This window comes from Phaeodactylum tricornutum, chromosome 7 (genome assembly GCF_000150955.2).
Source record: "Phaeodactylum tricornutum CCAP 1055/1 chromosome 7, whole genome shotgun sequence".
NCBI classification, from domain to species: domain Eukaryota; phylum Bacillariophyta; class Bacillariophyceae; order Surirellales; family Neidiaceae; genus Phaeodactylum; species Phaeodactylum tricornutum.
Window position 1 is genome coordinate 44,799 of NC_011675.1, and position 25,857 is coordinate 70,655.

Sequence of the window (25,857 nt, forward strand, 5' to 3'; positions counted from 1 at the left end):
CCTAAACCTCGGCGACTTCAGCGATGGGACGCACTTGTGTGAACGCGAATAAATGAACCACAAGAAGTAACAAATTTGAAATTTATTTCGAGAAGTTTAGCCGCAATGATAGTCGCACTGAAGTCGAGAATATAAGGAAATACCAAATGAAACGGCAGTCATATAAATAGTGCCGCAAATCGTCTTTCTTTAGATAATAGGCCACTTATCGATATTTATAGATTGCATCCCACGATTTTTCCTGCCGGTTTTCCCGCAATTCTCCTCTCCACGCCTCTGCCATGTATAAATTGCATGACACTGCAATTCAAAAAATGAGGCATTTCCCGCAAATACGGAGTGGGCACGACTGACCGAGCGAAAACCTACAAAAACTGGGGTCGAGCTCCGCTGGGAAAGTGCATAGCGCATGTCTCCGAGCCTACAGTAATATCGCGCTTGGAGACGCTTTCGAGCCGTTGTCATTCCGACCAAAGGCACGATGTAGCGGCCACGATTGACGTTGGTAGGTAGGCAACGTGTGATGTATTGTCACTGCACAACTCACAAAAAGCACGTAACTGCAGGGCATTTACTGAAAACATTTATTCTGCCAAATTATGTACATCGACGGAGATTCCTCTAGTTGGTTTAAGGCGTTTTCGGGCTCGGAATGCTCAGCAAGGACCAGGCCAGAGACGGGAGAATCCGATGTCGGCTCATCTCTTTCCAAAAAACCGCCGACTACCGTGCTTCTCCAGCCCGAACCAGCACCCTACGTCCAATTCTGCTACGATGAGAAACAAAACACGTTATCAACAATTCTGATTGGGAGCCAGAGCAAATCAAATTATGCTCCACTGGGGGAAGACTATCCAGACTTGCGTTCTTTTAGCTCGTCGTCAACGGAAGCATGGACCACTTGCTCCTCATCGTTTTCTGTTGAAGCGCTGACGCCAGAAGACGACCGCCCACAAGAAATTGTTTGGTTAGATCGATCTTGGTACTTTGGCAACGACATGGCTTCTCGCCACATGCACCGGAGTCTCTTGCTAAAAGAGATGGACCACGAAGATGAATATTCGGTCATGTATGCCAGCGACGACAGTTGTCAGAGCCAAGGCTGCGGCAAGTTCCTTCGTACTTGCGCATTGCGACGTGAGAAATTGCCTCAGTCGGAACGTTATATTTCCGAGCAGCAAGCGCGGCGTAACTTGCAGCCTCATCGTCTATTGGGAGGAAGCTACTCTACGTATATGGTATTACGAGGATGAACATTCCACCGGGTCAGCACAGTATATGCACTTTTTGTCGATGAATTTCTAATAGTAATTAGTTTAATTTTCTGATATATCTCCTTGGCTTAGCTGTTTCTCGGAGTGTCTAAGGAATACTTCTACACGACATCTAATTTCTCCGAGTCCGATGAGTCTGTTTTCTGTTCCACTTCATCAATTGTACTGGCAGGATGCGAACGGTCAAGATGTGACTGTTCTAGACTGAATTCGTTCTCGCGCGGAGCAGGCGATAGCCGAGTCAATGTCGGCCGCCCGAAACCAAAACGATTGGCTTTGGGATCGCCGTCGTGGTAGTGTCGATGGACAATCAGATAGTCTCGAAGTTCGTCGTCATTGTCGTCGCCAAAATGAGGAAGGGATTGCGCCAACTTGGCCGGGCCGCAGAATCGCCCGATCGTCTGAACCCACTGGAACGCATTGTTCTTCAAGATTGAACCCGATTCCTCGATCTTCTCAATGCCTAGAGCGTGATTGGCATCATCGTCGAGGTCAGAATAAAAACGAAGATATAGGGTGCGACCTCGAATGGTTTCGATTTTGAGACGATCTTCCTTTGTCTTGCACCATGCATGGTCCATCGCCACCATCTTCTGGTGCCAGAACTCAACGTGCATCTTATCTTGGCAATGAACATCGTCCTGTTCTTTTTCGCGACTACCCAATAATTCCCGTGAGACATGAATTGTTTTCACGTCGGCGAGTAACAGGTGCCCCACTACACGTCGACCAGCCGCAATGTCGCAAAGGCGGAGGCCCTTTCCACCATGAGTTGCTGCCAAAGCCTCTCGAACACATTCTGACGTTTTTTCCATGTCATCAGTGGCATCGAAATAGACCATCTCGAAGCGTGTCATGACAACGTCAACAGCCGTCCAATTGTCAAGAATTGGCAATAACTTACGTCCACATCGTCGCATGCTTCGGACAAGTCGCGCAGTGGGGGAAGTCAGAGCGGAGAGCGATTCCAAAATAGGGGGAGAATTTTCGTCTACTTGGAACCTGGTAAATTCCTTCTTGTTTGTGCTGCTCTGACCTACACTGCTGGCGGTCGATCCTTCTTCTGGAATCATTTCCGGGAGACTTCCAAGTGCGCTTATTTCGACAGGAGTAACGGCTTTACCTACTTTTCCAGCAACAATAATTTGTTGGGCACCTACCGAAAGACCGGTATACTCTTTGCCAAGAGAATACACCTTGACTGTGTCAGCAAACGACTTGTCGGCGATACGTTCCGATGTCGAAGGCTTGTGAAAGGAAGCCGGGGGTCCAAAGACTCTTTCAGACATGGTACGAGACAAAGAACCTGATTGCGATTTTGATGCTGAGCTCGATTCATCGTCACCAGGTACCGGAGTCAGGCCAAGCATGGCCTGAAGAAGTTCTCCACTGAATTCTCCGTATTTTGCCACAATATCGGGGTATTTGCCAATAGCAGTCTGCCACATTTCAATTGGTGTCCTATTTTCTTCCGTTTCCTCATGGCCTTGTCCTCCAAAAACATCAAAGGGATCAATGTGGTCATCGGGGGAACCAAAATGATCTTTGTTATGAAGAGCAGCATTCGGAGATTGCATATCTACCATCCAAAGAAGCTGCTTTGCCAACCATCGACGGAATAAACGCAACCCTATCAGAGAAATATAAGGCTCTATGTTTCCTAGACCACCGTAGAGACGAGATCCAAATACTGGACATTCGCATGAAGCCGGCCGAAAGACATCGTCTAGGCCAGTGTCGATCGTGTCGTTTCCGTCAGACTCACAACAGCGTTGGCCTTCCGCCACGAAGAAGATTGCGAGACACACGGATGATAGTAAGATGTCCAGCGATGCACTGGTGAGAATCTTTCGTTCTTTCCGACCGGCGGCTCGGTAACCTCCTTTGTCTGGCTTGAGGCAAAGCAAAATGAGTCCATCGTTAAGCAAGAACATGAGAAGCCAAAAGGTGAACGCCCAAAAGGTAATTGGATTGTCAAAATCAAAGGACACAAAATCGTTGCCCACCACGCCATCGGTATGCAGGAAACGCTCTATCCGTTGCCCCACAAAGAAAAACGCAAATAAGGTACCAAATACGTGGCTAATCGACATGTATTGTTTGCCAAGGTAGTATTCGCGTAGCGTCTGCTTCAAGGTCGGCGGCGTCACATACTGCAACGAGTGAGTAGCTTTGACCATCGAAGGATCCGCTTCGGGAACGTCATCCACGTCCGAGTGGCCATCTTCATCATCGTACTCTTGGATTTTTCCATGCTGGACACGAACTTCAAGGGGCTTGAGGTCATCCAGTTCCATGGCTTTTTCTTCTTCGGCATTTACGCTGGTCGAGTTATTCCACGGCATGGTAGATGCACCGTCCGAAGAGGCTTTACGGCGCTCCTCGTGACGCACTCGGCGGGCCCTCAAATGTTCCACTTGTGTGTCGTGGGCCGAGAGCGCCTCCGACGATACAGACTCTTCGTACAAATCGGAAGAGTCGTCCCAGGCTCGCGTTTGGCCGACCGTTGTCTTGCGAAGCATGGAGGAAACGCCTTCCGACATGGCCTTTTTACGCATACGACGATTTGATCGTTGATTCTCACGACGCGAAAGCTGTTCACGTTCCGAGTCGGGTAAGGATGACCGTAGACTGTCCGTATCGCTGCGGACTAAATTAGCAATCAAATCGCCCGTCGCCACTTTTTTCTTTTCAATCAATGCAATAGCCGCAACCGGAGCGGACGCTACGGGTACCGGATCCATTCCGAGCATGCGTGAACTCATCATGCTGAAGGACCTCAACGATTTCTGCAACACGAGTGCCTCCTTCCAATTGGGTTGTTCCAATTCCAACCGGCGCTGCTTTTCTTCCTCAAGATGATAGAGTGCGGCAGCTTCTTGCAAACGCCGGCGATTGACAAGCTGACCCAGCGACGTGCAAAGTGTAAAGCGTGGGAGAAGTTGAGCCGTCACCATGACGAACACCGTGTAGCAGCCAAAGATTCCTACCAGGTACCAGAACATGGTTACGTCGCCTTTCTTGATGGAGTCCCAAAAGATAAGGACTACCGCCAAGGCAACAGCGTAGCCAAATTGCATAAATTGAATGGCGGCAATGACGAGATTCGGGTCGCCACCCCAGAATAATGAGCGCTGCGACTTGGCGAGATCGTCACGGACTTGCCCTGTGTTGTCAGTGTGCACATTCCAGAGAGTCTTTTCGTGCATGATCGTTTTGAAAATTTGCTTCATCTTGTTGTAAACTAGCCAGGTGATGAGGATAAAGGCAGCCATACCGGCAAAGAAAATCCACGTCAAGGAGGTACCGACCAAGGTTGGATCGCCCGACTCCCAAGTGACGATTCCCATGGCAAAGTAGAGTATATTGATGAGTGCGGCCAACAAGAGCCAGGCAAAGGTGGAAACGTGTACCAGATGTATTAAGACTTGCTGCTCTGACCGAATCAGGTAGTCGGAAACCTTGAATTTGAGCGGCAAATCGTAAGCTTGCAAAAAGTGTACTCGGAGTTCGTGAAAGCGGACTTGCAGAAGGAGGGCATTGTACCTTGCTTTGAGACGAGGGTACCGGATCCGGTCCGCCAGACCGTTCCAGATGATGGTAAAGCCTTGTCTACTGAATGTCACGGCATCTTCGGTTTCCATGGTGCCGCGATTGACAGTGCTGTCCGCATCGCGATTTTCGGGATCGTCGGAGCTCGTACTGTCGCTGCCGGCGGACTGGTGTTGGGCCAGCGTCGTTGCGCGCTTGACCACCCCACCGGTAAAAGAAAGCGAGCGGAGCCTTAGTAGCTCCCGTTGTACCCGTTCGAATTCTTCGCGAATTTCTACGTAATGGTTGAGTTCCAAAGCTTCGGTCTGGACCCACATCGTTTCGGAAACGCGCGTCGAGAAGAAGGCCACCACGACGGTCTGAAAGGCGTTGAAGACTGCCGTGTAAAAGAGTGTAAAGTGCACTTTGGCAAAGACCTTTTCCTTGGGTATGTTGATCGTTTCCCAGTAGGTGAGTAGAATCCAAATGAAAAGCTCGACCAAACCGAGTGTGGAAACTGCCGAACGAGAGCCAGGGTGAGACATTGGGATGGTGCAAGAGAAGGTGTGCAATAGCGTCGGGGTATAGTCACCGAAGCTCGAGGCAGAGTATTCCACTTACGTTCGGCGTAGACGCCTTGGAGAACGGCCGTGAAGAAGGGCTTGCCCATGGCCGCGTGATCGAGTCGGTGTCGCAAAAGTTCGATAATCATAATGAGACCCAACGTCATGACGGCGACAGACATGATAGAATAGTCGGACCGATCCGGCTCTTCGTAGCTTGCCTTTTTCAAAAAGCGAGTGGCTAGGGAGACAACGTCTTCCCCGGACTCCAAAGACTCATCTTCAATCAAGAAGGGAGGCGACATGATTGTGTGAATTTCAAAATATGCGTTGCGATTCCGAGAAAAACGCGGTCGACTTTTTGAACGAGACAAAAAGTTCCCGAGCTTCTCTGATAATGTCGACTTCAGACACGTTGGCAACCCCGAGCCGTCCCGAACGCGGTGTTGCTTCTAGTTGGCCTTGGCAGCGGGGTCCTTTCTCGTTATTGCCGGACGATGGGAACGAGAATCTCCTCGTGGAGACCGGAAACTTGTGCGAAATCGCCAGGCGAGCCTTGCTGTGCTTGGCAACGCTTGTCAACGGGACGAGAATGACGACGAAGGAAGAGCGAGCGTGGGCTTCGGTCGGAAGGCAATCGTTGCTTATTTGTATGAGCCTTCGTGTGCGTTCCGCCTGTGGTTGCTCTTGGACTATCTATGTGTAGAGACTACTCTCCGTTGGGGCGTGCAGGGACTTGTTGGAGTGACTCTACTGCGCAGGACGTCGGGACAACGAATTTCGTCTCCGGCACAAAAAGTCACGGAACGGCCCTGTTTCGTCATGGTTGACGGAAACCCGGTACCCAATACCGCTCCTTATTGGCTCTCCCACTCGAATTCTTTCTGTCGTATTTCGTAAAATCGGAACTATTTCATACGCGCTTGCGAAAAACGTGTCTCGAACCTTGAAGATTGATGACGTACGTGTCATCCGTCGCACGTGATGTGGCCGATCGCAGGATCATCCCTTTCCGAAGCCCTCATCGACACCATTCGTTTCCAACGCGCACGCACCCCATGCTTGTTCGTACCCGCCGGCGACTATTTCGCAAGAATGACCTCACCGCCAGCCAGACCTTGGATGACGTTGCTTGTGAATGACGGACACCGCTGTTGAAGTTCGGGATTGCCGGGACTGACTCCTGTGCTTGACTGTGATAGCTTTTTGGAAATTGTGCTTTCTCTTCCTTCCACTGCTATCGATGGAAATTCCAAACGCCAAGGGTTAAACCGGTCAGCGGGAACCAAAACGTTTGTAGAGTCGACGGCATGAGCTAGAGCAAAAATAATCATAGAGTTAGAACAAACAGCACTGTACAAAGACATTTGATTTAAAAGACGTTAGCAGGTTCCCTTGATCCATGGAGCCACCGAGGTTTTGTTGGCAGATTTCAGTTCTACCTGTGCACGCGGTGTGCTTCAACCGAGCCTCTTTGTGGCAGTGCAGATTGACAAAGGCTTCCAGTTTGGAATTGGATGCTATGTTACCTGATAATGAACAACCTAGAAAAGCTTTTCCCTACCAATGAAGAGCCGCGTCTTCTCCATCCTTGGGAATCAGCTTGTTCCTTCACAGACTTCTCATATCACCCTATTTTCATTGTTTGAAGTTGGTTGTGCTCGCTTACAGTTAGCTCTCCTCGGTATCCTGCTTTGGAACGAGAATTGTGCTATTTTGACTCAATCTTGTGCATTCCATTACATGTAAATGAGCGCTGTACAAAAGAGGAAACTGTGCTTCTCAAACAGGTTCTTTCCAGTCGAAATGATACTTTTGCACAATGCTGTGCACGCACTGTATCATAGCGCTCTCTGGGTCAAGACCCTTGCACTCAGACAGCGCTTGGCCCGGAGTGTGGCACTCGTGGGAAACGGCTATTTTGAGGAGCTGCACCATCTCTGGCGGCGCCTGTTGCTTAGTGAAAAGAAAATGAAACGGGCATTTTCATCCCTGAGCTTGGCAGCTGTGGGTTGCCTGTGAACGACCCTATATGCTAGTAAGCTAATTACCCTTTTGGAGGTACTCACTATTTGAATGAAAAGAATCTAATCTTTTATAGTGTAGACTTTGTCGAGGTAATCCACCATGGCCGCACCTTCAAACATGTCCACGCCTGTATTCGGATCCACAAGGTAAGGTACTTGGAAGCGGCCTGTTTTTTCTACCATTCGATCTCGATTCGCAGAACCTCGCGAACAGCTCACAAGCGTGTGAGGGAGGCACAAGCTACAGAGCTTTTCTTTGACGGGTCGACAAAAGGGTGAACATTCATAAGCCCAAAATTCGAGCGGCTGCATGTTTTCATTGTCGGGCCGGGCATTTTTTTGTCTTTGAGCTCCCGGCATGCCGGCCAAGACGGCGGTCGTAGTGGCTGTACTCACGGCAAAACCTTCCGCAGTGACTGGCCATAGTGCTTTGCGATCAAAAACTTCCCGTGCTGGACCGTACGTGTCCACCAAATAGTTGATGATAGTGTTGCTATCAAACATTTCGACCCCTTTGTTTGGGTCCACCAGGAAGGGTACAGTCCTGCGGCCTGTCTGCTTGAAAAGCTTTTCTGAAAAGGCTCCTTGTCGCGCACCAGGGCATGGACGATACTCGACGGTTAAATCCAATATATTCACCATTTCTCTGACACGTTTACAGTACGGAGAGGCATCGTATTCGTAAACGATCAAAGGCTTGGAAGGACGCGGGGCGTCGGCTAGCACCGAGCTCGAATCACGCAAGGAAAGGGGTCCCAGTTTAAGAGAATACTCCTCACCCTTGTAGAACAGATCGTCAATCTGCCACCCGAGGACGAACGCCCCTGTCCCCAAACGCACAACTAGTCCAAGAGAATTTTTAAGAAGCTTGCTTACGTCAGTTCCCTCCGTTACCGATAATGGGCGGGGCTCGGGAATTTCAAAGTCTTCGGGCACCTGAACTTTGGGCGTTTGGGGTTTCGAAATTGCGTTGAACAGATTCACCTTTGTACAGACCACTGCAACGTTGTTTGGTAGTGCAGGAACGAATGCTGACACTAAAGTTGACAAGTTGAGAAGGATCGCCAACCAGCATTGCATAGTCGACATCTGTAGATAGTGGCGGATTCTTAGATTCGCTGTTCCCAGTTAGTAAGTGTTGTTAGTCCTTGACACGCGACAGAATAACGGAGGGTCGTTAAGGCGGCTTTCATGATCCTTGACGGTAGCTACCGCCATCGTTTGATTTTAAAAACCCGCAAAGTTGGAGACTGACGATTGTCACGTGCGGGGAATGTTACCGGTATCCCACAGGAAGTTCTACGAATCAATTTCTTTGATGGGACTGCATACACAATATTTCGGAAACGTGCGTTAACCCGTTTGTTCATCAATTCGGTCCATTGTCAAGCAGGCAAAGCCATTGCCCTTGTCTGTGACTGTGAATTACAATGTTCGATTGCCACATCTTTTTGACAGAGTTCGTTGGTTTATCGAAAAGTCATTGGAGGAGTCATAATATTTCACTGGGCCTTTTTCCTAGGTAAAGCTTGGCTTCGTCGACGAAATCACCGCATCCGGAGCGTTTCGGGGAACTGGCTACTATTTGGCCAAAACAAGGCAATGCATGCAAACTTTTTGTATCAGCATCCACTGGTCAGGCCTCTGTAAGCTATGATCGCTTCAAAAATGAACGCAAGTATGAGGAACTCGGGAAAGCAGCCCCAGCATCAAGTCGAACAGCAGAAGCTGATGTTGTCGCGAGAAATCGCGAAGACGAAAGCCGATTTGGAGCGCCAACGTCTGGAGGACGAAATTAAGGCCATGGAAGCGGCGATAGCGAAGCAGCAAGCATTGGCAGTAGAATCTACTAGGGAATCTACTGAGCCATCAGCGCAGCCGAAAAAAAGACTAGTGCGCAAAGTACGACGAGTTCCCAAAAAAAAGGCTTACGACAACCCGGCGGCTGATAACACCTGTTCGATGACGGAATGCCCGGCTTCAACTTCGTCTAAAACTCCGTCTAAACCTCCGTCCAACGCCTCTCTCAAGCCGCTTGCAGAATCTCCCGTCGGGTTAAATGAACAACTACTGCAGCAAATCAAAACGCGTTCATCGACTACGAAAAAGGCTTCCTTTTCTTCTTCCAGTACGTCTCCTCCATCGCTTGGAGGCCCTTCAGAATCGGTCACGGGTATGTCACCGGAGGAGCAATTGCAGAACGAAAATCGACAAATGGAAGCAGCAATTGCCTTGCAGAAGATGTCAGACTCCTTGAAGTCCGAGCCTGTCAAGCCATCGTCGCCTCGTCGGAACGGCAGCCCCACAAGTCCTGTTTCCATCCAAAATTCTTTGACAAACAGCACAGACCTATGTCCACCAGCCTCCTTGCCGCGTTTGAATCTAATGTCCGCCATTACCGCCGCCGCTACCAGTCGGGAGAACCGACTCGAAGAAACAGGTGGCGAACTACAAATGAAAGAAACGGAACCCGAGGTAGAGGAACAGAAACGCGGTGCACCGCAGCTGAGCTTCGCCCTGGCCGAACTCGTTTCCAAAAAGGCTACGGATCGGGAAAGTCGTCTCGCAGCGGGAGGCGAACACAAAATGACAAAAATCAAGGAAAAAGAGCAGTATAAGAACGAATTCTCCAACATTTGCGTTGATGCGGCGGCCATGGGTCGTCTCACGCGATTGAACGAGCATACTATCGAGGCTGTGGCGTGCGAAAAGACTGCCGAAGAAGCATGGAAGTCGTCGGGGCTGTTGGCCATTCAGTGGCGGTCAAATCATATGTCGGTGATTCACGAAGCAGCTCGTACTGGAGCTGAAACTCGCATGCCCGAAAAGGTTGTTTCCAATTGCCCCGAGCTGGAGGAAGACTGGGATTTGGAAACAGAAAAAATAAGCGCACGAATGCAGCAGCTGTTGGAGCTAAATGGACGAGTCGGTGAAGGGCAGCACAAAGTCGACAAACTTGTCCTTGGTCGTAAGGAAGAAAACGAAGGTGGTGAATCAATGATCGTTAAACCAATGGTTTGCTACTCCAATATCGAGGATGTTAAGTTGCCGAAAAAGCGACCCCCGCGGATTGATCCGGAAAAGTACAAAGAACGATTGAAGAAAGATATGGAAGAAGCAGTTCTGAAGCATCGTCCTTTGCAATCCATCAGCCATGACGTGGCTGAAAAGGCCTGGGAGCGTCGTATGCGACTGGATCGTCCCGGTGGGATGCCTAAGATTCTAGAAAAGTGCCCGTGTCCGTACTGTGTAGACCCAAGTCCCTACCAAACGTACGCGTACCGGGTAAAGCACGATAAGCGCATAGAGGAAGGTTACGAAAGTGTATCTTCGGAAGAAGAGCGACGGCAAAAACGTGAAGAGCGTCGTCTTGCACGACGCAAGACTCAGCCTCCCCCGACAGCGGAACCGATTGATAGGGAGAACCCCGACGAGCAAGGCCGCTCCGGTACCACGACGAGCCCAGACGAGGTTGGCGGTGGGTCTTTGCCCCGCAAGAGAAAACCGCGCCCCAAGAAGACCAAATCGACGGAGAGCCAAGCGACAGAAGGAACCTCTTTTATCCCTCCGCCGTCATCAAAGGGTCCTTCAGCGGAAAACCCTGCTATTGTTAAAGATGGCGGTTGCGCTTGCGTAATTTTGTAGAACAGTTCCTGAACAACACTTCGGATAGTTTTTACATTAGCTAGCTTGTTACAAAATTAGATTTGGCAAACGCAAGATCTATTTGAAAGTAGGAAATTCGAAGCGAACGCGGCGTTCCGACTGGAAACCACGGGTCAGCGGAGGCCGCGTCGACGGTGGGACTTCTTCAACGGCTTCGACGTATTTGCGGAACGCGAGATAGTCCCGTACCAGGTCGGCGGTGGGAACGCTGCCGCCCACCATATCGTCCGGCAAGTGTTGCGTATAGCCGTCAGCCAGGTATTGGCCGAGCGCGGCGGACGGCGTCCGGTGTACGCGTGCGGCAAAGTCGTCAGTCATCATGGACGACGTCATGAGTCTCCCAATAGTCGCAAACCAGGATGGTGGGTCGACGATCAGGACTTGACGAACCCGGACGGGAGCCCTGAAGCCCTGAAAAACGGCCCAAAAGCGTCGGAGAAAATCGGTCGTATAATGCCGCATGGTCCACTGTTCCATGTTGAGGACTATGCAAAGGCCGTTGGTCGACGCGGATTCGTGGGTGACGGTCATGTTCATGAGCACGTACACGAGAGGATCAAGAATCGCGGGGACGTTGTCCGTTTTGGGATGGAAGCGTGACGGGCGTACGTAGACAACGTCCAAACCCTGGTGTGTGCGTAGGCCCGGAACGGGAACGACGGTCTTGGCGGCCAACCGCGATTCCAGCGTGACGGCTTTGAGATTGACGTAACGCTTATCGAAATGCTTCATGACTTTCCAGGCGTTCCGGGAATCAAAATTGGCTGCTCCCGGACTGCACCGGGCAAAGCACAAACACCAGTGTTCCCATTCGGCCGATACGTCGGCAGGATTCCGGTCCCGCCACTGTTCCCACAAGATCCGCACGACGAGACGTTGCGGGACGGTGAGATCATGCAGTGACGTGGACGGTACGTCGGGAGCGGGAGCAAACCGTAAGGGACCCATCCCGAGTTCCCGGTATACGGCGTGACGATCCGGAGACGGACGTTGTACGAGGGAACGGACGGAAGCGGGTTTGATGATGCTCGCGAGTGACCGTGAACGTTCCAAAGGACGGAGTGTGGGACCGTGTGGTCGGGGTAGATTGGGGTGGTGGGGAGCAGTGGAGGCGACCGTGGAGATCTCGCGACGGCTCCGCCAGCGGACGAGTGCGTGGCGGCGACGCGTACCGTGGGCCGGCGTGGTACTGTCAATCTCGGAATCCTGGCTGGTAACGGAAGTGAGGGAAGGGTCACGAACACACACGGCCAGGGTGGGTCGTGAAGGTTGGGACCGGTGTTGGAAGAGTACCATTGTTGATGGAGCGTGGTACGGGAAAGGGTCGCGAGTGCGGAGTCGATCGCAGGGTCTGCCCTTGCGCAAGGGAAACCTGCAGAAAGGAGAGTATATAGAAAACGGTAGGAATGATTCGAGGGGGTAGAGGAGGAATATTGGTAGGATATTAGAAATGGAGAGAGAGAGAGTCCCAACGAAACGGTGGGATTTGATGGGGAGCAAAGAATGCGAGGGAGGTTGGTTGGCAGGGAATGTGTTGCACTCCCCGCGGATCGGATTGTTTGGCTCGACACCAAATCGTGTGAGGTCTTGGCGTATAGCCCAACGCGTTCGGACGGAATTGCCCTGGACACTTTCGGTGGTTCGTTCATGACAAAGATTTTTTGAGAAAGCAACTGCCAATTATGGAAGTGATGGCGTTGGACCCTTCCATGCAGTCATTCATGCCGTATCTAGTCCGTAAAGACAATTTCTATTTATACCGCTGGAAGCTATAGTCGGGAGAATACCATATCGGGAAAATGTCCGTCTATGCTCTCTAGGCTACTTCCCGTTGGTACACAGATATCCGATCAATAGTAGTGCGTCCATCGACCGACATGGCTCACAGAGCCCTCGTAGAGGGTTGTTCCGACCACATCGTGCACATTTCTCCCGCAGGAGTGTGTGCTGCCGTTCGTGGGTACCCTACCGCGGACGCACGAAGCTGTTGGAAATCCTTCCGCAACGGCCACTATACCGTACCGTAGGATCGCGTCGTGTGTCTCGGTGTGGGATCTCTCCCGTACGGTACGCGGCCCCCGCCCCGCCTACGGGCGGCACCCGCCACGTTGCCGTTCCTCTATCGAATCGTGACCCCCCGTCCCCGTGTGTTGTTGTTCCTTGCTGTTGGTTACGGTACCTGCAGTTCTCCATATCCTACTCCGGTTCCCATTCACTTGTCAGTTGTATTTACTGTCAGTCCAGTTCTACACCGACCGTGTTGTAGCTGCCCGACTCTGTTTGATACTCTACAGTATTGGATTGCATATTGTATTGTGTATCGCTCGGTTGTATTGCACTGCCCCGTACATACGTATCTTCCGTAACCGCGATCGACATGCACGAGACGGACGAGTCCGTCCCGACGTCGACGCCGAGTGCGCTACTCGCGTCTCTCACGGGCGAAGGTGACGAAGCGACGTCGGACGATTTGTTCGGCAGTGTCCCCGACGAAACGAATACGGCGGCCCCCACGCCGCCACCGTTGGCCTCGTTGTGGCAGTCGGGATTGTTGTCGACCGATACGGACAACCCTAACGATGACGACAATCACGCCAATGATCTCTTTGCTTCCGTGGATGCGGAACAGCGAGAACGAGAAGAACAGCAACGAAAGGAAGAGCAGCAACGAAGGAAGAGCAGAAGAGGAACAGCAACGACAAGAAGAGGAACGTAAGGAACAACAACAAAGACAGCAACAACAACAACAACAAAGAGAACAGCAGGAGCAACAACAACGACAAGAAAGTCAAAGGCTCCAGGACCAAATGCAGTCGGTCAACTTGAACAGTAGCGTAGCTACGAGTCATCCACACCCGCACGGACCATCCTCTGCGTATTCCCACACTCCGGCTGTTCCGGACACGCACAATGCACAAGGATATCCATACCATTCACAACCGCAACAACATTTCCAACACCACTCTCCTCCCGTGCCCTACATTCACACGCAGCCCCCCTCGTACGCCCACGAGCAGTCCGCGTCCGGCGTCAACAATCACCCACGTCCCGTGGCTGAGGGTTTTTATCGAGACCACGATCCCCGTTCCGCCCCGTCCGCACCCTTGCCGCCGCCTTCAAATACTTACGGAGGGACGGGACACGTCGGTAACAGACCCGTGTATCGTGCGTCACCACCAATCGCTGGCGGCGGCATCGGACCCCCGACCACGGCACGCCCTGCACAACTCCCCACTCTGTATCCTCCGCACGCCCCACGAATGGTCGTCACGCAACCACCACCGGTCGTACCGGTGTACGCCAAAATACTCGTTACCGACCCACTCTGGTTGCAATCCGCAGCGCGCTTCTTGGGGGGTGCCCCCTTTTGGAGTTACCAAATTGTGGCGCAGCTGCTCCCTCCCGGGGACGTCAATCCGCAGGTCTCTGCAGGGCACTGGCAAGTGAGACGTCGCTTTCGACACGTCGTCGCCTTGGAAGATCGCCTCCGCCAAGAATGCCCCGGGGCTATCTTGCCCCCACGGTACGTCGCGTGGCCTTTCTAAATAGCGTTGTCCCGTTGAGTTGATCCAACGCAGATCGTCCTCACTTGTGTGTGGTTTCCTCGTTCCGTACAGTCCCGACAAACACGCCGCGCGCGCCATTGAAGAAGCCTCCACCCAACAATCGGCCGAATTCGCCTTGCTCCGGACGGCCGAGCTCCAAGTCTATCTCAATCAGCTAATTACTCATCCAATCGTCGCGCGCTCCCATACCCTCCGTCTCTTTTTGTCGCTTCAGGACGATCTCGGCACGGCTTGGCCGGAATGTTCCAACAACGCGTTGACGCGCCTCGCCAACGCCAGTGTCGGAGCCGCCGTCAAGGTATCGGAACAGACCTCGGAACGCTTACAGGAACACGGGGAGGACGACGCCGAACTACTCGCCCTGCAGAGTGCCGAATCGGTGCGCATGGGTGCCGTCATGCAAGCCGTCCCCAAGCTCGAAGGCGCCGTCACACTCTTGCGCGAAGGCGCCGAACTCTCCGGTGGCGTCGGGATGGAAATGTCCCGGCTCGCCAAGGAAGTCGTCAACACGGACCGGGAGTTATCCCAACCCATTGATTTACTGAGCAGCGGTTTGTTGCGGTCCTCGCGCCGCTCGAAACGCACGGCGTTGGAGTTGTCGGCTGCCCTCAACGCGTTTACGCACCAGTACAAGACGTGTCGGTACGTTCGCATGGCCTTGCAGGATCGGCGTCACGCAATTCAGAAACGATACAAGGAACGGTCACGGGCGGATCAGCGCGCGTCGCAATTTTATGCGCAACAACGCAACGCGGCCTACGGACAACAACCCTACGGGCAACAATCACACCTTTACAATGGTATGGATCCCATGGATGCCGTCCGGATGGACGCCATGGCCACCGATACCGTTCAGGAATGTGAGGAAATCGGTCAACGACTCAAGTCCGAAATCAATCGTGTAGCGTACGATCGACGCACAACTTGGAACCAGTCCGTCAAGGTCATGGCGAGCGCCATGAAGGAAGGTCTGAGCGAGCGGGTTGCGATTTGGGAATCCGTACAGCAATCGTTTTTGCAAGCCTTTCCCGAATACGATCCGGAGCAGAACCAGCAGGGGAGCCGAACCTAGTATAGAGCTCACGGAAGCTGGAGTTGCTGTCATGGATGGTGGAAAGCAAACGCATTGTTGGTCTTTTCTGCAAATGGGATGGTGCGCTTCATCAATAAAGAAAGCTGTGACAGGATTGTGCCAAATGGAATGGACGAACGCTTTTCGTAGTTAGCAATGGCAACTTGTCTATAGGAAAGACTGTTTACGTACATATTCTCACCCGTCTTGTTTCCGGGACGGATTGGCTTGGAAACTTAGTTCGGATTGCTATTCGCAGTAGAAGTATCAACAGAGTGCCGTATTCTGGACGTTAATCTCTGTTCTCATTCGTGTTACAATTACCCCGGGAATCGATTCACAGTCACAACCCGCACGGACGACATTTTATCGGAAACACAAACATGACATCCGCTCTACAGAATCTGACCATCTTTTACCGTCACTCCCTACCGAAATTATCCCTATCCAGTCCTCCCGTTTGGGTACTATGTGCTTGCGGATGACAATCCAGTGACTGGGGCAATTCGAAGCGAATCGAAAGAGTATATTGGTTGTCCCTGGTGGGTTTTTGATTTCCTCGTTGAATCGGTGGTGTGCCTTCTATTGGCGGTGACTGCGACGGCAGTCTTCAGAAGCGCTGCTATGAATCGCGTCGCAACCCATCTCTCACCTCGCGTACATTCCGTGGGACGTGCAGTAGCTCCAAAAGCGTGGTGTCCCCCCACAGTTTTATGGAGTGGACGAGTGGTTACTGCTACGTCACCACCATTCGGAAACGGTCAGGAATCAATCATCATGGAACAGCCTGCCGCCGTTGTCGTCAATTCAGAAGGCTTGATTGCAGACATTCTCACAAACGTTACAGAGGCGGAAGCTTGCCGACTTTCTCAGTCTGAGAACTGCGAATTTGTCAATCTGGGTCCATCCATGGTTTTGTCACCCGGTATGATCGACGTCCATTGTCATATTAGCGAACTCGGTCGGGATTGGGAAGGATATCACACGGCCACCCGAGCAGCTGCTGCCGGAGGAATCACCACTCTAGTGGGAATGCCTTTGAATTCTATACCATCAACTACGACTGTGGATGCTTTGGAGCAGGAAATTGAAGCTGCACTCGATACGACTCTACTGGCGGACGTTGCGTACTGGGGTGGCGTGTACCCAGCAATCTGAAAAATGATGCGTTCGAGCTCAAGGCCCTCTTGAGCGCAGGAGTCTTCGGGCTCAAGGCCTTTTTGTCTCCCCTTCCACCGAATGCTGGCTACGAGTCGGTATCGCCTGCGCAGCTTGCTGAAGCGGCCAAGATATGCGGCACATACGATCGACCTATTTTGGTACACGCGGAGCTCATGTCCCTGGACGTTTGCCAAGAACGTTTAGAGGATGCGTACCGTGGGCAATCTCTAAAATCCTATAAAGCACATGTTCAGTCGCGTCCACCCCAGTGGGAACAAAATGCCGTGCAGGTTGTTTGTGATCAGACCATGCATTGCAAAATGCATATTGTCCATTTGAGCGAAGCATCTTGTCTGGAAATCATTGCTGCAACGAAGAAGCACCTTGAGAAATTCGCAAAGGAGCAAAATATTTCTGTGGAAACTTGCTCGCATTACCTACTGTTTGACTGTGACAGCATTCCTGACGGTGAAACGCGTCTCAAGTGTTTTCCACCAATTCGAAACAAAGCCAATCGCGAGTTGTTGTGGAACACTGGCATTCGTGGCGGCTTGATATCCATGGTGACATCCGACCATAGTCCATGTCCGTCGAAGATGCGCAACCTGGACACATTGAACGTAAAAGATGCCTGGGCTGGGCTGACTTCTCTACAATATCAGTTGCCGGCTACTTGGACTGCCTCTCAAATGCGAGGGCTCGACTATTCCTTGGTCGACATGGCACGGTGGTGGTCGCTTAGCCCTTCCACATTGCCGACGGGAATGAGCGATATAAAGGGAAAAATTGCGATCGGTCATCAAGCGGACTTCGTGGCTTGGGACCCCCAGTACACTGGGCCGCCCAACGGCAACAGCACAGAATACCATCGATGGAAGGATAGCTACTTGGGCACAATGTCTTTGCGGGGTAGAGTCATTGGTACGTGGCTTAAAGGACAAAAAGTCTACGATGGCTTTGCAGACCGGTTCATTTCCTGTTCTACGGATAATTCACTGGGCAGAGTGTTGCTAGCCTCGATGAATCCCAGTCCCGACTGAGTCGATATTCGTAAGAACCATGCGTACTCCGTAAAATGGAGGCTTTCTGTATTGCTTAGAATATGAAATGAATGTTTTACAAAAACTTTTGTTTCCCAATTGGTTGATGTCATTTTTTGTGGACAGAGAGGACGCAAGCAACCAAGGTTCTCTTGCGTATGGAACGTGTTCTTTTGCAGACGGAACTTGCCTCTTCGTAGTAATTATCATTGTATGTTCGTTCTCTATGAATTTATAGTCAAGCTTCCTTTTGCTACTACCCTGCTCCTCAATCAGCGTCAGGGAAGCAAGATCCTCCTCGGCTAGGGTCTTAGCATGGTTCTTGGCCTACGCTAGCTAGGAAGGTACCATAAAAACGAGAGCTATTAATGGCTCAGCATTTATCCGATACATGTTTAACAGAAAGACAGAAAACACGAAAAAAGTTGTTGACAGTGAATGCTCCAGATGTCACAAGAAAGGCGTTGGGGCGAATCGATTGGGCCTTTGGAGGCATTAGTAAAAAGGAGAAAGCTTTTTAATCTTTGTCGACATGTACTTCTATACAATATTGCTATTGAAATGAAGGACAGCTTGAAATGTCTATCGACATAGTGACTCCGACTTAAGGTCATTCACTATTTTTACGCGTGACCGCGGACCCAAAACCCGACCGGCAGCTCCTGGTTTAAACATAATACAAATTCTAGCTCCAAAATTGACTCTCTTTGAACCGACGACCCAATTGGTTCTACCATGCAGCTTCGATGTTTTGCCGTAGCGTTGGTCGCCGCTATTGTCCAGGCTCAGATACCTAGCGACATGCCCAGTGATGTCCCTTCGGGCACTCCCATTCAAGCTCCGGTTGAAGGTGGGGCTACCTCCAGTATGCCTTCGACAATGCCAGCTGCTTCGAATTTGTGCTTCATCTGTGGTGAAGGCCGTGTTGTCGGAAACCCTGATGGTGTCATTAGTGGTGGCGACCAAACTGCTACGTGCGGTGAAGCGAGTATGGCCGGTCTATCTGGAATGATCCCTGCCTTTCAATGCCCGTTGGTTCAGGGCATAGCTCCCGGTTTGTGTGACTGCCGCGAAGCTGGAAGTCCGACTGCTGCTCCTGTTTTTACGACGGAAGGGACCCCTTCGGCGAGCCCGGTGGAAGTGACATCTAACGCCACTATCCGTAACACGGTCCTTGCGATCGGGAGCACAATTGTCGCTTGGATGGCCTGTTGGGGCTAGCGCTTATTATATTGCAGATCATGGTTGTTCATGTTCGGAGCATGGGCTGCTGTAACAACAACCCTGAAACATGATCACATTCTGCGTGACGTCGAAAAAAGAGAGCGCGGCTGGTGAAATGTATGCCCTTTTGTTACAGCGTAGTATTACAAAAAAAAAGGAAAATTTACTGTTAGTCATTTTGTTTTAGTCAGTTCTACCTCACTCTAGCTCTAGCTAGCCAGTGAGCGGCCAACATCTTGCGCGGGCACCATCCAATCCTGATTTGCTCCTCTGTTTTACATTCACTGTTGGTTGGCTTTGCTGTTCACTTTTGGCGTGGACTTCTGTCATGCTTTCGCCCAAATCGATTTCTTGTTTTTCACTTACTGTTACTTAAACATTACTGTGAGCAGCATTCTTCTCTCTTCCGCTACTTATTTCATGCGAATTGTAACCTTGGCTTTGCCCTACTATCAAAAAAAGACTGTTAGCCGAACATGTTTCGAAGCGTGCTTGAAAAAGCGACGCTACTCCAAGTTCAGGTAAATTCCTGCTCTCGTGTTTCAAATGCAACTGTATCCTTCAGCTATTTGCACTAAGTGTCGAGCCATCAACAAATGGAGACCGAGAAAGTCGATTTACAGTATGACAGTGAACATTGTTCGTGGCTATCACAGGAACTACGCAAGTGTTAATGGTCGCTATAACCGTTTGTTCGTCATCTTACCGCACGCACCCAACCCACTGCTTTTCTATGTGAGAACAGGAACAAAACACTCGAAATGGAATGATACAGCCTCGAGGCAGCCCGTTTCGTTTTCAAATGAGAGATTCTTCTTCGCTGTCAGCGAAGTTCCAGTTTTCTGAAAAAAGCTTTTTCATGGCGTTCTCATGACCTCAGCTACGTTATGATTTGCACTCTCATATGGAGTCTCCCGAGCTTAACTACGGAAAAGCCCTGCTATCGCGTTGCAATAGTAGAGGTCGATGGCACTTCTCCCGTGTTCGAAAAGATGTGTGCATGTACGGGGAGTGCGCACGCACGGTTTAATTTTGATGAACTGGGGAGCGTGATAAGAAAGCCCACAGCCAGCGGTAACACTACCTTCTACGAGGTTGAGACAGGACGACGCAAGGTTGCCCATATATTCCTTTTGTGTTGCGGCCCTCAAAACAGTTTCTATATCTCTACAATCTAGTGGACCCTTAAACCATGAAGCTTACTTGGCCCATACTCTGTGTGTGTTTTATGGTTTACCGCCCATCGCTTGGACAGGATGCTAGGACTCAAGTGCCCAGTGATGAACCGATCGCCGCTCCTGGCTCGATTCCTAGTAGAACTCCGATAATTTCGGCGGTACCCAGCTCTAGTTTTGCTCCAAGCCAGACTCCATTCGCAACACCAAGGCCGACGCAGCCGCCGAGTCCCCAGGGGGCACCTTGCTCGCTCCAGACATGCTGGACCTTTGATTCTATGCAAAACTTGGCCGCAGCTATCATGACCGATTTTTGGACTCGAGAAAAATTCTGCTTGTGCCCTTTTGACTTTCGTTCCGCAGAAGCCTGTACAGGAGTTCGTGTTGATACGATTTTTATCGAAAACGGTCGGAATGTGCATGTAACCTGTGCGTCCACTGAATTAGATTCGTGCTTGATGGGTTGCAGTCGCTTGGCGTTCGAGATTCAGCGAGGAAGTTCGCTCTCGTTAACCGGTATTAGCTTCACTGGTGGACGTTTATTTTCGAGGGTGCTTGTCTCGGGTGGCGCAATCCTGACTGGAAACAACCTCAAGTTTTTCGAGTAAGTAGTCTTTACACGTGGACTTGTCAGCCCATCGAAAGTTGTTCCTTGCATGCTTCACCACGCATCCTTAGTCTCACACGTTGTGAGCTGATGTGTTCAACAGTACAAGCGTCACAGATCTACCGTCTCGACGAGATTTAGTGGGCGAGGTCATAGAAAAGATAGGGTCACGTTCACTGCAGGCAGCCAATGGCAACGGTGCTGGAATTCTGAGCTTCGGAGAATTGCATTTGCAGGACACAGTATTTGAGCGTTGCGTAGCTGCAAAGGCTGGGGGAGGCATCTTTTCCGCCGGTTTGGTCAACATGACTTTCAGTAGATTCTGGGACAATACAGCTGCTAGAGGTGGCGCTTTGTACGCAGAACGTGGTGAAGTGGTGTTGAGAGAAATAATTGTTGGAGAGCCGACTAGTTCACTGGTATCCACAAATCCGCGGAATTCCATTTATCTGGAAGGTAATGTTTTAATCCGCTGCAGTAGCTTGGGCATAGGCGGAATCTTAAAGGACACGTGCCTCACGTCAGGGGTCGGATTCAGGGATCATACAAAACTGGCGGTAGTTTTAGCTCTCACACTCGGTGCCCTACTCTAGTTGTGTGAAAAGCTGATATAATATTAGGTGGTTGTTGCGCTGGGTTGATCCTTTCACGCTTTAAAAGAGGAAGAAATGGTTGAAATGTTTTGAGCAACTAGCAGTAACACATAAGCGAATTTTTTCAAAGGGAAACATTAATCTTTCTTGCGTTGCTGATTCGCAGCACATGGAATCCTAGTTCAATCGGGATACAAACAGTTAGCTAATGGCGTAGTCAGCGACAAAGGAGAAGTTCCCAATATCCTGCCGAGAGCTGGAGAGCCTACGAAACCGATGGGAAGAACGCCCTAATTATATTACGCAATACCGGCGTCAGGAACGCAGGAGAGTCAAAATGTAGTATAATTGGCTTTATTTATATAAAGAGCTGTCGCGACTGGTAGGAGAGGTCCTCTTCGTTCTCATTCAAAAGCACCAGGATTGCGACAAACAACATGTACGAGGCCGTAAGAAAGAACCGAGGCCAAACAAGAACCCCTTCAATATACTAGCAATGATAAATTTAACATGCAAAACGCAATTACATCAAAGTAACGCAGGACCCCAGTCAATTAAATGTAGGCGCAATTGATATAGTTGATATCACTCTTAGGTTTCGAATAATTTTCACGAGTCAATTGGAGCTTCTCAATTAGCTCTCATACGCAATTGATAGAAAATGTATCGTATCAAGAGAGTTCGGGGTTGAGACCATACGTTGGTTTCGACAGCGATTCCTCTCATTTTCACGAAAGCAATGAAGGTGTACACGATTTACTCCATTTTGATATCAACAGCATGTGCTCTAGTCGAAGCGCAGCAAAATGCTGGTGTCGTCGGTTCTTTTCTGCCGGTCAACCGCACTGCTTGCAATGTCGGAGCGTGCTCCGCAGTCGACAGTATGCGAAGCGTGGTCACAGCCGTCAATACATCTTTTTTCGGTCGACAGGAGTTTTGCTTGTGCCCTTTTCGCTTCGAAAAATCCACCGATGCTTGCACCGGTCTTGAAGTTTTCGAAACTTCTGTCATTGCGGAAGGACGAGTCGTACGGGTATCATGTGCGGTGGAAGACAACAATGCTTGTGTTATGGGGTGCGGCAACTCGGTTTTTGAAGTAGACCGAGGCGCAAGGCTTATCTTGGACGACATTAGCTTCACTGGCGGCTCCATCTACCCCCGCGTACTCATCAACAGTGGCGCAAACCTGACCGGAAACAACTTGCGCTTTTTTGAGTAAGTACCAACTGCAGAAAGTGCAATCATCCATTTGAAAATGCTGATACTTTGTTGATGCAGTACATTGAGTTGGGCCCCAGCGAGCCGTGCTCGCGGCTTACAAGTCTTCAACAGTAGTGGCGCAAACCTGACCGGAAACAACTTGCGCTTTTTTGAGTAAGTACCAACTGCAGAAAGTGCAATCATCCATTTGAAAATGCTGATACTTTGTTGATGCAGTACATTGAGTTGGGCCCCAGCGAGCCGTGCTCGCGGCTTACAAGTCTTCAACAGTAGCCTGCGCGACTACCAAGGACTTCCGCCACGGTCACTGCAGCTAGCCAGCGGCAGTGGTGCTGGTATCCTAAGTTCTGGTATCCTAAGCTTGTACAATACGACGTTTGAGAATTGTAGAGCCACTAAGACAGGCGGTGGCCTCTATACTGCTGGTCTAACACAGCTCACCGGGGTGCAGTTTCTGGACAACACTGCGCCCAAGGGCGGTGCCTTCTACGTTGGTGGTACCGGCACTGTCACTGTGCGTGATAGCGTCGTTGTGGATCCTTTTCAATCGGACTTAATGGATCTTGGCAGCAACAGGAACTCTGTCGAAGTCGAGGCGGGGGCGTCAATAGATTGTTTTGGTCGCATTGATGGTCAAGCTTTAATTGATGCCTGCAACGGCATCAGACAACCTACTGTAGTCGTAGATGAAGAACAGGGAGGAAACGAGGACACGAAACGCTCTCGTTACATAATTCCGTTGATCATTATTGGTGGGATTCTTCTTGGTGTCCTTTTGATCTATTGGTATCGTCGACGCTCGCGTCTTCGTGAACGTCAATCGGATGGAGCGGATTCGGAAGTGTCAACCTTTTATTAAAGAGCACGTCTGCTAAGAAGTAGGTCACAATTAGTTGAATACGCCCCATTCTATTAAAGCAAGTCCGGGTTGTAAAGCTTCCTTGACCCTTGATAGACTGCTTGTCCGTCTTTCAGATGCACGACTTGATTGATTGACGGCAGAACTTCCTCCATATGGTGTGTAATGTAAATCAAGGTAATGCTTCGACTACTGGTGTCGGTGTCATTCGTGTCGGTCGCTTGGCACAGTCGCTCCACCAATCCCAACAGAAGTCGTCGGTGGACGATGTCGAGACCTTGGCAGGGCTCATCCAACACAAGAATACGTGGACGTGACGAGATTGCTGCGGCCAATAAAACAAGCTTCTGTTGCCCCTGTGATAAGTCAGCAAAGTGTTGTTCGAGTAGCTTAGGATCGTGCGTCAAGTTAAACCACTCCGTAACCGTCTGGACAATGTATGAATCAGAAGAAGCTTCTTCCAGCAGAATCTCTCGTGCCGTACGTTGATCATGAACACGCTGCAAATGTGATTCAGTCGAGACCCACCCTACCCCAGGCCTTCGGTGTACAAACTGCGATCCCACTACTGTTTGCTGGCCATCATCAATATCGATCTGTGGTAGATTCCTTTTTCCATGGAGTACGCGCAAATATCCCTCCGTATCACTATCGGTTTCACAATAAGCCAACAGCCGACTGAGGGTTGACTTGCCGGCTCCGTTGCCGCCGGCCACCAACCAGTGTTGCGATGGCCAGACTTTCCAATCTAGCTCTTGTAGCACGACGGTGGATCCCTTCTGTATTCGTAGACCCTGGGCGTCCACCAGTGGGAGTGTTGTGTTTGTACTTGAAGTGCCGTCATCGTCATCTTTACGTCCATGGTTCCACCATATGGACATTTCTGTCAAAGTCGGTAACCCCGGTGCATTCCAGTATTCGTCTTTTCGACTGTCCCAAGGGGAGTCGTCGAGGTCACCTTCCTCTAGTGGCGAAGTCGTTCCCAAGCTTTGCGCAAAGATTTGTGTCGCTCTTTGGCCGTTGCGTACCATAGTACGCAAATCGCCACCCTGTGCCGAAGTTTCCGGCGACACCCGATCCGTATGGGGAGGATCGAGAAACGCCACGTTGGTGAATTCGTCCGCCACTTCTTCGGGACGCTGCGTGACGAGGCAGATCTGCGTACGAGCGGCATTCTTGGCGTCGATGCCTTGGACGAGAATGTCTTGCTTGAATCCTCGGAGTGTTTGACGGACCAAGTCGAGCAAGTTTTCGCGACTGGCCACGTCCAATCCGTCAAAGGCGTTGTCCAGAATCAATAACCGTGGCCGCGTGGCCAAGGCTCGGACGAGCAGAACTTTGCGGATTTCTCCCGTGGAAAGCGTCGAAATTTCCCTATGCAGAAGCGGATAAAGACCGAATCGTACAATGAGGAATTGCGCGGCCTTGCTTACTTGTCCTCCTTCGGCAATAACCTTGTAACTGGTAAGGTGAGCTGAGGTCTGCAAGACGTCTTGATGGGAGCGAAAGGTGACGTGGGTGACGGTACGACTGTGCCATTGCGGAGCGGTCACGACGTATTCCCCGTCCACCAACGTCCCTGTACCGTTCGTGGCCAGTGTCTGCGTAATGAGTGACTTGCCCGTACCGTTGCGACCGAGGAGTAGGTGACCGCCTCGGGAGGGATGCCAAATGTCGAGCGATATGGGTTGCGAAACGTGAGCCTCCGAGGTATCTTCGGGACGGTACGAAAGTCTGGCGTTGCGGAGAGACACCAGCGGCTGATCTTCTGCGGATCTTGCCGTAGTGGACGCGCGCGATTGTTGATGCAACCATGTTGTCGTCCCTTTGCGAGTCGATCGAACGCTGTCGAGAATTGTCGAAGGGGGGTCGCCGAGTTGCCTCCGCCGCTTGAGGAAGGGTCGCAGTACGTGCCGCGACACGACTGTACTGGTGCATGATACTGCTGCGAAGGTGCTCATGATTCCGAACGAGCTTCAGAATACGGAGGACATCCACCCTACTCACGGCGACGCTTCGTTCCTTTGCTTGTGTACGTCTTCGTTGTCGGCACAGTCGAGAACACAATGGAAGAATATTGGCCAAAGTATCGCGTACCGTCAGACTCCAAACAGGAAATATCCGCGCGGTGTCGTTATAGTGTAACGATTCACCTCCGGGTACTCTATTTTCCTTACAGCTACTGCTACTGTTGCTGTGAGACCTCTCTTGATAGTCATATATCCTTGCGAGTCCCGTACTGACGTTCTTTCCTGCTAGACTTCCGCCCTTCCGTCCC

The 25,857-nt window shown here is 50.8% G+C and overlaps 11 protein-coding genes across 11 annotated transcripts; 7 read left to right on the top strand and 4 right to left on the bottom strand.

The window, feature by feature from the left end:
• Positions 1-599: 599 nt before the first annotated feature.
• Positions 600-1,253, top strand: PHATRDRAFT_35095 (predicted protein; the record flags this gene model as incomplete). Its single annotated transcript, XM_002179530.1, has 1 exon — positions 600-1,253. One exon carries the CDS (start codon positions 600-602, stop codon positions 1,251-1,253), a length of 654 nt encoding a protein of 217 aa, XP_002179566.1.
• A 122-nt stretch (positions 1,254-1,375) lies between these two features.
• PHATRDRAFT_45399 (predicted protein) lies at positions 1,376-5,673 on the bottom strand (the record flags this gene model as incomplete). Its single annotated transcript, XM_002179745.1, has 2 exons — positions 1,376-5,322; positions 5,427-5,673. 2 exons carry the CDS (start codon positions 5,671-5,673, stop codon positions 1,376-1,378), a joined length of 4,194 nt encoding a protein of 1,397 aa, XP_002179781.1.
• Positions 5,674-7,455: 1,782 nt separating this feature from the next.
• Positions 7,456-8,622, bottom strand: PHATRDRAFT_45400 (predicted protein; the record flags this gene model as incomplete). Its single annotated transcript, XM_002179746.1, has 1 exon — positions 7,456-8,622. Exon 1 carries the CDS (start codon positions 8,482-8,484, stop codon positions 7,456-7,458), a length of 1,029 nt encoding a protein of 342 aa, XP_002179782.1. The 5' UTR covers positions 8,485-8,622.
• Positions 8,623-9,063: 441 nt separating this feature from the next.
• PHATRDRAFT_35098 (predicted protein) lies at positions 9,064-11,040 on the top strand (the record flags this gene model as incomplete). The annotated part of the gene is made up of 1 exon (XM_002179531.1): positions 9,064-11,040. One exon carries the CDS (start codon positions 9,064-9,066, stop codon positions 11,038-11,040), a length of 1,977 nt encoding a protein of 658 aa, XP_002179567.1.
• Positions 11,041-11,118: 78 nt separating this feature from the next.
• PHATRDRAFT_35099 (predicted protein) lies at positions 11,119-12,357 on the bottom strand (the record flags this gene model as incomplete). The annotated part of the gene is made up of 1 exon (XM_002179747.1): positions 11,119-12,357. The coding sequence occupies one exon, from the start codon at positions 12,355-12,357 to the stop codon at positions 11,119-11,121; it is 1,239 nt and encodes a 412-aa protein (XP_002179783.1).
• Positions 12,358-12,938: 581 nt separating this feature from the next.
• On the top strand, positions 12,939-15,699 carry PHATRDRAFT_45401 (predicted protein; the record flags this gene model as incomplete). Its single annotated transcript, XM_002179532.1, has 5 exons — positions 12,939-13,017; positions 13,089-13,295; positions 13,356-13,773; positions 13,817-14,584; positions 14,679-15,699. The coding sequence occupies 5 exons, from the start codon at positions 12,939-12,941 to the stop codon at positions 15,697-15,699; spliced, it is 2,493 nt and encodes an 830-aa protein (XP_002179568.1).
• Positions 15,700-16,082: 383 nt separating this feature from the next.
• Positions 16,083-18,206, top strand: PHATRDRAFT_35101 (predicted protein; the record flags this gene model as incomplete). The annotated part of the gene is made up of 4 exons (XM_002179533.1): positions 16,083-16,119; positions 16,151-16,826; positions 16,850-17,781; positions 18,139-18,206. The coding sequence occupies 4 exons, from the start codon at positions 16,083-16,085 to the stop codon at positions 18,204-18,206; spliced, it is 1,713 nt and encodes a 570-aa protein (XP_002179569.1).
• Positions 18,207-18,635: 429 nt separating this feature from the next.
• PHATRDRAFT_35102 (predicted protein) lies at positions 18,636-19,121 on the top strand (the record flags this gene model as incomplete). Its single annotated transcript, XM_002179534.1, has 1 exon — positions 18,636-19,121. One exon carries the CDS (start codon positions 18,636-18,638, stop codon positions 19,119-19,121), a length of 486 nt encoding a protein of 161 aa, XP_002179570.1.
• Positions 19,122-20,316: 1,195 nt separating this feature from the next.
• Positions 20,317-21,499, top strand: PHATRDRAFT_45402 (predicted protein; the record flags this gene model as incomplete). The annotated part of the gene is made up of 2 exons (XM_002179535.1): positions 20,317-20,903; positions 21,010-21,499. The coding sequence occupies 2 exons, from the start codon at positions 20,317-20,319 to the stop codon at positions 21,497-21,499; spliced, it is 1,077 nt and encodes a 358-aa protein (XP_002179571.1).
• A 666-nt stretch (positions 21,500-22,165) lies between these two features.
• Positions 22,166-23,619, top strand: PHATRDRAFT_45403 (predicted protein). Its single transcript, XM_002179536.1, has 4 exons — positions 22,166-22,714; positions 22,778-22,873; positions 22,937-23,309; positions 23,401-23,619. Exons 1-4 carry the CDS (start codon positions 22,239-22,241, stop codon positions 23,404-23,406), a joined length of 951 nt encoding a protein of 316 aa, XP_002179572.1. The 5' UTR covers positions 22,166-22,238; the 3' UTR covers positions 23,407-23,619.
• A 13-nt stretch (positions 23,620-23,632) lies between these two features.
• On the bottom strand, positions 23,633-25,540 carry PHATRDRAFT_45404 (predicted protein; the record flags this gene model as incomplete). Its single annotated transcript, XM_002179748.1, has 1 exon — positions 23,633-25,540. One exon carries the CDS (start codon positions 25,538-25,540, stop codon positions 23,633-23,635), a length of 1,908 nt encoding a protein of 635 aa, XP_002179784.1.
• Positions 25,541-25,857: the final 317 nt, after the last annotated feature.